This window comes from Halyomorpha halys, unplaced genomic scaffold (assembly GCF_000696795.3).
Source record: "Halyomorpha halys isolate HHAL.00 unplaced genomic scaffold, Hhal_1.1 Scaffold215.1, whole genome shotgun sequence".
Taxonomy (NCBI): Eukaryota; Metazoa; Arthropoda; class Insecta; order Hemiptera; family Pentatomidae; genus Halyomorpha; species Halyomorpha halys.
The window spans coordinates 765261-776563 of NW_027107820.1; the positions used below are offsets into that span (position 1 = coordinate 765261).

The 11303-nt window shown below is 28.7% G+C and overlaps 1 protein-coding gene across 5 annotated transcripts in view; it reads right to left on the reverse strand.

Annotated features, from left to right (window-relative positions):
- Positions 1–8213: 8213 nt before the first annotated feature.
- Positions 8214–11303, reverse strand: part of by (blistery) — a 759376-nt gene continuing 756286 nt past the window's right edge. For all 5 annotated transcript variants that reach the window (XM_067046158.1, XM_067046159.1, XM_067046157.1 and 2 more), the window contains one exon: positions 8214–10286. In XM_067046158.1, the coding sequence (XP_066902259.1) occupies positions 10130–10286 (157 nt within the window). In that variant the 3' untranslated portion in view covers positions 8214–10129. The remainder of the gene's footprint in view (positions 10287–11303) is intronic.

An 11303-nucleotide genomic window follows, 5' to 3' on the forward strand; every position in this document is an offset into this window, starting at 1 on the left:
TCGTAGCCCCGCATAAATCGCAAATGTGCAATTAATTTCAGTTAATGCAAAATGATTTTTCATGATTCAATTCAGTTGATTCAAAACATGATTCATTTTCTTTTAAGGAAAATATAAAGTTTGAAACAAATAAATTAATAAATAATCGTTTATATTATATTAGAAACAATTATTTAATTATTTTTATCAAATAATAAAATATATATTTTCATGTTTTCCTTAAAATAAATTGATTTTTCATTGACTGGAATTAATTGCACATTTGCGATTATATGAACGGTAGCGATACAAACAAATAAATGATTGTTTCTGATATAATGGTGAAAGTTGTCTATTAAAAAAAAAAACCCAAAAAAACAATAATTATATAATTAACCTCTCTCCCTTCATCTTACCCCTCTTGTTTTCAAGCATTATTAGAACATTTAAATAACATTATATTTATTTAGAAATTTAAATAAATATAATACAGGGGAATAGACGATATTAGTGATGCAGCTTCTGTGTATAATTATTTATTGTGTAATAGTAAACGGGTGTTAATTTATACTTTCACTTACCTATGTAACATAACATCATTAGAATGCAACATAAAAAGTGACTGAGATCTGGCAGTAATCACAAAAAAACTTATACCTACAACAAACCAAACGCAAGTTTTAACTAACTGTCCAACTGCAACTTGCCAGTAGTACGTAGTAGTATGCCATAAAGACACCACTCTTGTGGCTTAGCAGATGACATTTAGGTTTTTGGGTAGAACTAATTCCCACAACAACAGTGTTTGAATTCGTCTGCTCAATATTTTTTGAAACTCTAAAAGTTTAGAAATTATAATTATGCATTTTTTTCGGCCGGCATTGATTTTTTAAAAAATAATCTTGAGTGACATTAACAAACTATTTAATGATGGAAAAGGTTATATAAAGGCTCTGTATGTTCAATACTTACCGAGATAGAGTTTTTCAGAAACCGTTATTTTTTTTACAAATAATGAAAAATTGATATCTTGCGAATTTATTTTGGAAAATATCATGAAGACTACTTTTTTATTGTGCATTTATCTAGCTGCAATTTATGTGCTAAGAGATTACCCAATATGCAAACGTTTAGCAGAAGATATCCAGATGCTGAGCTAATATTAAATTGGATGACTGGTCTGGTGAATTGAGAGGATGCAAAAAAATCGTCTTAACCGAGGCTTAAGAATTTATTGCAGATGACTGACTTTAATGGCATTAGACCTGGAATAGTCGTGGTGAATAATAAAACCCTTCAGATTTTTCAGTTTTCGATTATATATCCAATTTTGTTAACTGTGTTGTATTAATCATCAATCTTGATTAATTTAGCTTTTAAAATCGTTCAGCTGGTCCCCGAACATCAGAAAAGATAATTAATAAACTAATTCTAATAACAATAAATCACCACAAAAATATGTTGCCAGGCCCCCCTCCCGCACTAAGACTCTGGCGGACAACCGGTTGGGAACCACTGTAGCTAATGTCACTGTAATCTATCCTGCTTGGAATTTTGACACATTAGTTCTGTGAAGGCATCGTCCACAGAATAACAAATTTTTAGATTGAGCCGTTGCTCGCTTCCTTTTTTAACCATCAATATGACAAAATGGATTATATCTCTTCCATTTTCATAAAGGAGTAGCAGGCTCAATTTTGATCTTTCTGACTAGGCCAGAAATTAAGATAGCAGCCCTCATTGTTTTTGTTCTAGGAAAATAGTGAAATTAAAACATAACTAAAAAATTAATTGTACTTAGTTGCCAATCATATAATTAAAAACGTCAGGAACTATTCCTTTTCGTATTAGTGTTTTTATCAAAAATCCTAAATAAAATATGGCCACTATACCAGAAAATATACGAATAACATTGAAAAGGAATTGATCACAGATCTCCTCAAATAGAATTTTTTTTAATTCAAGTAGTAGCAGGCATCAGCTGACCTCCACCTTGCATGGCTTGGCAGTTATATCCTAATGTCAAATCCTCTTATTGCTTTAGGTTCATCCACATTTGTGGATACAAAATTAAACAAGCATATATGATAAATCTTTTAACCAAATATGTTTGTACACAAATAGGTTACGTTAAGGTCGCCTCCAATCACTTCCATTCCAATTGATATTAAGTATTTAAGAGTTCCAAACGAATTGTTACTGGAAAACCACTCAGTTTGTTCAGCGTCACTATTATCCCTATCTATAGATGTCTCATCTCAGGATGTATAGGACCTCTGCTGAGGTCGATACACAACTGTAGCAGTTTTCAATTTTATGGTCCACATATACAACCAATCACAGAATCCAAGGAATGAGAACGCAGTCCGTTGTTTATACTTCGTTCAAGAGTTATTACAGCAGAACTATTCATTGTTTTTACGGGGGTTTTCTGTAGAAAAAGAGCTCTTTATCTCTTTAAGGGCATATTTTTGCCGATGCCAAATAATAAAGTGTTATGAAATAAAAAAAACAAATATAACAAAAAAAAAACATAAATGATTATAGATGATATAAATAATACTCAGGCATGCTACTTTGAACAGAGTGTTATTTTCAGTCTCCAGAACTCATTCAACAAAATTATTTCAATATTTTATATATCCTAAATAATTAAAAATATTTTGTACGAAGCTTGTAAAAAATTTAATCTTCTATAAGATCGGTTATAATTTATTTTTTGAACAGGATGCATTAAAAAAAAAATAGTGTTAAACGCAAAACAACTGGTATGCCAAACTTTTTGTTGTTTTTTTGACATTTTTACAAACATTGGTGGCCACATAGTCGACCAGGATTTTCCAACATGTTACATATAAAACTTAAAGAAACTTTAACGTTCTTTAAAATTGATAATAAAGTTGTTTAGCCTAAGATGCATCTCATAAGCGATTTAATGAGGGAAAATCGAAAAAAAAAATTATCCTCTCTTACAGGTTTTCTCCTGATGGCATTAAACACACAAATGAAATATAACATATTTGAAAATCGCAATTACTTGACCTACTGCAATTTCACGAAATACTAGCACTACCAACTGATGAAGAATATCGCACAAAGTGTAAAACGTTATCCGAAGAGTACTGTCCCTTCCCATAAATAATACCTTAATCAAAAGATATATCCCGATTAACTATCATATATATACCAGTCCACAAAACATACATTAATGTCATTCGTTTACCGTAATTTCTTTATAGCCATTAGTTATCTGACTATTTTTTTACTACAAGAACTAAATATATTCAATCATCCAGTTGCTTCCCGTCCCCTTTACACGCCACTATCCCTGATGAAGACCTGAAACTCAGGTCGAAACGTCGGCATAAAATAAATAAATATTGTTTTGTTTATTTATATTGTTCTTTGCTGACCGCACCCCCCGATAAACTTCTTCAAGAAGTAAATATATTCATGTATACATAAAATCCAAAATTAAATAGGATTAGTCAAAAAGTAATTCGTGATTTTTTTGAGAATTTACTATAGCCTGATTAATATGTGTACCAGATTGCTAATATGAAAAATAAATTATTATTGTTTTTTTTTTCTCGACAAATTGGCTATTTCAGACCAATATGGAACACTATATAGTAAGAAATAATACTTTACTAATAATCTCTGTCATACGGCAAACGAAGATATAATGTAAATTGTTTATGTATAATGTATTGCATTATATTATTATGTATTCTGTAACCTTATAAAAAATAAAGAGGTTTGAAAAAAAAAATACTGATAATCTCGAATAAAGTAATCACTATCTACACAACGAATTTTAACTTATTTATCTTTCATATTAATTGATAGAATAATGTTTTGTTTTTATTTGACTTTTCTTCTGGGATATTAACAAAATCATTTAATTGCTTATAATTTTTTTATAATCTCTTTTCCTGAAGTCTTAGCAGGAATATTTTCTCAGAATCCGGATGCCTATAGTTTAGTCTACAGTTTTCTAACGCAAATATCATCTTTAAATTTCATATATATATACAATTTTTTTTTTTTTGACAAACTACTGAATTGAAATCTATGAAAGTTTATAGAATCATTTTAAATAGTATTAATAGGTATAAAAGTTTTTAATATTGGTTGTTAAAAATATTAAAAGTGTAATTATTTTTCTAATGTTTCGAATCATATGAATTGAATTTTTTTTTCAGAATTATATGATTTTTTAGTAGTCAAATAGAAATTTCTTTAAGAAATAAATTACTTTTTTTTTTAATCAGCACTGGTGCTAATTAGGATCTAGGTTACAGAAACAAATTTGTCATTAAGCTCCATAATACTTCAATCGAATTTCCATTTTTAGTTTTATTCGTGGTATTTATTACTTTATCTTGTTCCTTTTGTTGAAAGAAGATAATAAACTCTGGATGATAAGAGACTCTAGACTTAAACCTTTTAAATATTAATCTTTCAAGGTAAAGAGAAAAAAAAAACATCGCAGGGCTTTACTAAAAATATTCCAGCAAAGAAATAAGGCTTGACAAGTGAGGAATTAGTTTAGGGACCTCTAATAAAGTCCTGTTGTTGCTTTTTTTGGCGCCCTGTGTTTAAGGAATATTAAAGAATTGAATCGAGGGGCTGTCATCTGAAATTATATTAATCTTCTCAGGGATTCAAAGGGCGTTAGATGCTCAGCTATATAGAGCTCTGCTTTCCAAGAGGAAGTCAGTCATCCTCAACTCCTCCGACTTCCATGGTAAGGCTACCATTTTATAAAAAAATGTTAACAGTAGAAAAATACATATTTTTTTATATTAACACGTATATATAACAAATCTGTTAACCCTATCTAGTAATGTTTCGGGAGGGATTCATCAAATCTATTGGGGTTGAAAATCTGCAGTTAGCTTCGGACATGAGAATCTAAAATCACGACCATTAAATCTTAACAGTATATTAAATCTTTTAATCAGTATCTTAAAATATGTATTGATTAGCTAAGTCCTAGATGAAAACTTTTTTTTTAGCTACTTCTATGATAGAAATGATTTTTATATATCTGATTCACACCTTTCCTGGACATTCTTTATCAGCCTTGTAAAACCAAAACAAAAATATCCCTTAAAATCATCAAAGTGTTTTTTAATGTTCATTTGTGTTTCATTCTATTGTGGAAATGAAATTCTCTCTAATGAATCATTAATCGAATTGCCGAAAATTTCATTTTTTAAGGTATAAATTGGGATTTTGAATATTTTTTATTAGGTTCAGCATACAATTTTTACATTAGTTGTGTTATTGCAAAAGTACTCAATCCTGATGAAAAAAAAAGTAAAGATGATTTTATTATTTTTTAAAACTAAGGAAAAAAAATGTATAGTTTTTAGACATGCGGAAAATGGCCACAGGACTCCTGCTCACTTGGTGTTTATGCCTACTTCTCACAGCAGATTGCAGAAGTTACAGGGGAAGGGAGGTTGAAGACGAGACAGATTTAGAATTGGCCAAAAGACAGTTTAACGATTATGGACATATGAGGTAATTTGGGAGTTATGCAACATTCTGTTGCTGAATATAAAATAAAAGTTATTTTAAAAATATAAAGACTATCAATTCATCTTAATCGAACAAAATAAAAAATCATTTTGATTCAATTCGGTTTTATTATATTATAATTATCAACAGTATATAATGTCATTATGATTGATCCTAAAATATATTTAAGGATTTAAAGTGTTTTTCTTTTATTTGTTTCAATATTTTATAGTACTTAAAGGGATCATTATTGTTAATTATGTTTCAAGAAAACTTGGTATGCATGTTTTAATAGCTGAGTATTTTTTATTAATAGGTTTGGTAAACGCGGCGGAGTGACTGAAGACAAGTTCGAAGATTATGGTTACATGCGCTTCGGAAGAAGACAACCCTGATTCTTGGATCATCCTTAATAGAATTAATAAGCAGTGATGTTCGCATTGATAGACTGAATAAAGTTTAGTTATTATTAAGTAGATATTTTATTTCACCTTTGTAAAATGTGAATTTTGATGTTTTGGGGATAAATACTAAATTTAAATTTCAATGTGGTTTAAATTGTAAAGTTACAATTTATTTTGTATTAAACTTTCAATACACGATTTTGTTTAAATTTATGAACAATATCTTTGAGTAATTATAATGTTCTTAAAATACATTATTACTGAAATTATTTATACGATGTTTTTATCATAAATAAAACTGATTATGTGTTTCATTTTTAAATAAGACTTTTTTTTTATTAATTGGCATTAGAACAAAGGGCTTCAAAGAGTACTGTCCAACTATTTTTACGGTTTTCTTTACTTTTTATTACTAACTCATTCAGTTTCTATTACATAGGATCTCTTCTAAGCAATTTCTTGTTTTATTTCTAAGCAACTTCAGGGTTGGAGATCTAGGTTTTTTCTTGCTTCCTTTTCTTAATAAAATAGAAATTAAGAAAATTTTAATTATACATAAAAAACCGTTATTTATTACAATAAAAAAAATTAAATTTGTATCTCTACAACCCATAAAGGGTTGGGGTGCAATCCTTTGTAAGGAAATACTGTTATTAGACCAACGATTGTGTAAGGAAGTGATTTGGTCAGAATCATGATAGACCGCCAGATATTTACCCAATTAAGGGTAGCCACTTGATCAGGCTGGGCTCCCGAACTCACAGAGCTGACTCATGGCTACAGTGAAACAGGAAACAGTTATCTGCCATACCCAGATTCAAATCCGGGACCTTGAAGTTAGTAGTCCAGTGCCTTACCAATGAGCTACAGTTCTTGAACTGCTTAGCATCAATTTTGCTTATCATTAGCACCCCTGGGTAGGCCCATGCAAAGAACACTAAAAAGAAAGCAGGCCTTTTTCTGGTCATCTTGAGAAAACTTTTCAATAGCTAACTCAGTAAACAATTGAAGAAACTATAGTTAAAAATATTGATACAATTAAAAATATAAAAAAGGTAACTCTTCAAAGAAAAGTAATCTCCAAATAATTATAAAAAGTTTGTAAAAAAAGAATGTATTAAGAAGTGTAGATAATGCTCTGTGGTGCATTAGAATTGACAATCTGCATAGAGGCCTTAAAATGGACCTTGTGAGCGAAGAAACTAAGAAATATGATGTCAATCCTGAACAATACCTTGAATTACAGAGTACATAAAACGATCGAATCCGGCTAGGCAGAAAATTGTTTTCTGTTACACTGTAGCCGTGAGTCAACCCTGTGGGCTCTGGAGCCTTCTTGGGGTCCACCCATCTTCATAAAAATTGGATACCCTTAATGATTTGATAAAAATCTGACGGTCGAGCGTGATTCTAGCCAAATCACCTCCTTGCACAACCGTTGGTCTAGTAACAGTACTTCCTTACAAAGTACTACACCCTTAACCCTTCATGGGTTGTAGCGGTACAGATTTTAATTTTTAATGATCCGGTGGGAAGTATATCACATGATTTGCCTTAGAAACCTGGGAAATTAAGAAAATATTTTATGGGGTCATGTTGAAAACCGATTAACTAGATGCATAAATTCACTAAATGTTGTAATAAAATATATATTACAAATGAGTCATTAAAAAAATAAGAAGATTTAAACGTGGAATAAATTTTAGAAAACGTGTTTAGTAACAAAACTAGTGATAGACAATGTTATTTTGTTTTACAAACGATTTAATTTCAATTTAAAAAAAAAAAGGAGGATTGATAAAAAAAGATATTAAGTAAGCATTGTAGAGTAAAAAATCCAAGTTATTAATTACTTTATTTACATTCTGTATAAGTACAAACTTCCTAAGTCCAAAAAATTAAGTTCTACTTAACTTGAAGCTAAGTCTGTTCAGTTTTATACGCGATCTGAAATTTTTATAAATAAAATATTCTTGTTTTCCAAATGATTTAATTTCTATTGACTAATAGTAAGATTGTTAAAAAAAAATTCAGATTCTTAAATAAATGGAAAATAATTATATCATTGAACGTTTCAAATGAATTTCTAATTGCATAATTTAAAGTATTTATACTTTATAATCATCTTGCAAAACTGTTGGTTGAATAGTACTTCTTTATCGAGTTCTGAGCCCAACGACCCTTCAGCGATTAGAGAGAAATAGCATTATTTTTTTTTTAATACAGAAATTGTGTATTAATGCAGCAATTCCGTATTTTCTATACCTTAAATAGTGAAGAAGGAATAGTGAGTTAATTAAATGGTTTCCAAATTTTATTTACAGCGTTAATTTTACAAGGTGAACTAGTTTCTCTTATTCTCTAGTACCTCAAAAATAAAGATGTTCTAAAATATCAACTACATCTATGGTAAATTCAGGTAAATTGTACTTGGATAAATCATATACTCTCTTAGTACTTTTATATATAAATATACTTAGTTAAGTATGAGTGTAATTAATTGATTATTCTGAGCAAAGTGTTACTGGCTATGATATATATATATATTTAACATAAAATGAATGAGCAGAAACAATCCAAAACATACCTGAAAACATTTACAGCAAAATATTTAAATGTAAAAATAGCTTTTAACAGAAAACAATATTATTAAAAAAATATATATACTGGAAGAATTCTATTTTAAATATAAAATAAATACATTATTTCAAATATAATAAGTTAACAATTACTTTTTATCTCAATTGACAAAATAATTGAACAGATATTTTTTTGACAATAATAATGAACCAAAATAATCATAACACCATCTTATAAAAACCATTTACAGATCAAAATGTTTTATATAACTCAAAATTCTAAAAATGATGTTTATTTTTAAGGACACTAACATTTATTAAAATATTAGTTATTTTAATATGATGCAATCTTGACAGATGCAATATACTACAACTATGTACATGATTATCTAAAATTAAAAATATATTTATATAATAATATCTACATTAAATTAATAATCATCTAGATTCTTTTAACATACTTACAGAAGAAAGTGATGCTGGACTTATAAGTTACTCGTGAGAGTACACACCTCAGTTAAATTTTTTTGGAAACAAATTGCTATTAATTGAAATAATTTACTAGTTTTTTAAACAAGTTTGGTTTGAATGACATAATGTTGTGTACCTGATATGTTTATTAACAGCAATTACATGATTATTTTCTAGATAAGGTAAACTATGAAAACTCAATGTATTATTACTGAAGTTTTGCACATAAGTAAAACATAAATTTAGTATACTTAGAGACAAATGCAACTTATCGTACACTATAATAATTATGCCTTATTTTAAGTCATTAGTACTTTATGTGGATTAACAAAAAAAAAAAACCAAAACAAAATTATCATTTAAATAGCAATTAATATGACTTTTACAAAAATAAAATAAAGTCATTACGTAAGTGAAAGTGTATATAGTTTTGAATGCTTAGTTGCATTTTTCTCTAAAACTACTATCAAGTTGAGTTAATTCATTTTACTACAAATATCTAAACTATGCGAATACATTTATTTAGTTCTTTGATATTTATGATTTTGACGAAACTTAAATTTAAATGGATTCCCTCTTTCCTGAAAGGCACAATATAATACCTCACTTACCAAACTGAAGGTATAACTCATTTTTCTCTTTAACTATTTTTCTAATAGTTTCAACAATCAAACTTCTCCATCTCTTCATTCTCATAACAAGATATTTGCAAAACTACAACATTTGTGGTAGTACTTAACTATAAACAATATCAAAATAAAAATAATACATTCAATAAAGTTTTTATAAATAACAGAAGTATTTATTTATAAATATACACAACACTTAGTAAAACTAACTGAACAACAAATAAATTAGACTCATAAAAGCAAAACCATTCAATTTAGGTTCCAAAAAAATATCAATGTAATTATAAAGTAAATTAGTAAAAAATACATTTAATTATTATTAAAGCATTAGACAAGAGAAGATTTCTTCCAATAAATCATCTTCGATCGATTCGTTTCGAAGTTATATATTACTTTAGTATTTCACTTTTGTGAAAAATTAACAAAGCTAGTTCATGTAGTTTTTCTATTACAGCATGTGGATATGAAGGAAAAAACAGACATATAAATATCCTAATAATGGTTTGACCATTTGAGGTATCAGTACATATCTAGTAACTTAAACAATGTTACTCTTGTTTTGACTGGAGAGCATGAGCTTGGCAACAAAGTTTACAATGGCAGTAGCAGGCTGTTCAGCTTCTAGCTCGCAGAATATATGGCACTCATTATCAGCTTTTGACCCTGGTTTTCTAGCTACAAAACCAAAGCAATGCCTGCAAACAGATAATAAATAAGTAACTACATATATATTTACCTATTGTTACTTTATTTCAGTCCTATTAGATTAATCGTTAGATATTTTTCTTGAATATTTTCTTTCCTTGGTACAAGGGATCAATGACACACTTAGGTTAACTTAACTGTATAACTTAACTCTAGAGTGATATTGTTTTCTTATTTCATTAACTTCATCAGTAGGTTTTTATCTGAAAACCAGCTAATTTATTGTAGTTGTTCATGAATTTTTTTTTCTTTTCCCCAATGGAATATTAAGAAATTATGAATTTTGAAGACCCTAATCGTGATGAAGTTATCAGCTTCATTAACTTAATTTTATATAATACCTAATATGAAAAATATTTTCAGAAAAGTGATTCAGACGATGAGAGAGATTTTTGGGAATATTATATTTATGATTCATTTTGTCTAAATGATTAAAGACTCACAGTGACACAGTGATTTATAATGCTTAATGCTGGATTTACACATTAGTCACTTGCCGCAAATCCAAGACTTCTACAAATGCTTGGTAAACAAAGGAAGCAACAAACCTTATCCACATGTTGTTTAGTTCTTTTGCATTTTTTCGACTATTACACTCGATTTACTCTATTTCCATTATAAAAAGAAACGAAATAAAGAAAGACAAAATACAAATTTGAAACAATGTATTTACACCAAATTGACAGAATTTTAAAATATACAACCCTAAACAAGAGTTAGTTATTGAATCCAAAGGATGAGGAAATTCTTTAATTAATTAAAACATGGGGAGCACAAAGAATCATCAGTTAGCAGTTATAAAACAATGCTAACTGAAAACAAACAGATTAATGCAGCATAAGTGCCCATTGATTTGTGCCGAAAAACCAACACCCAAGTGTTCGACCACAAATTCAGGCCAACTTGTACCAGCCAATCCAAATAACCCTTCCACATGCTTGTACATATGTGAATTTGCTGTTATTTGGCAAATTTGTAGAGGCACCTTTAAACAAAATATTTTGCAG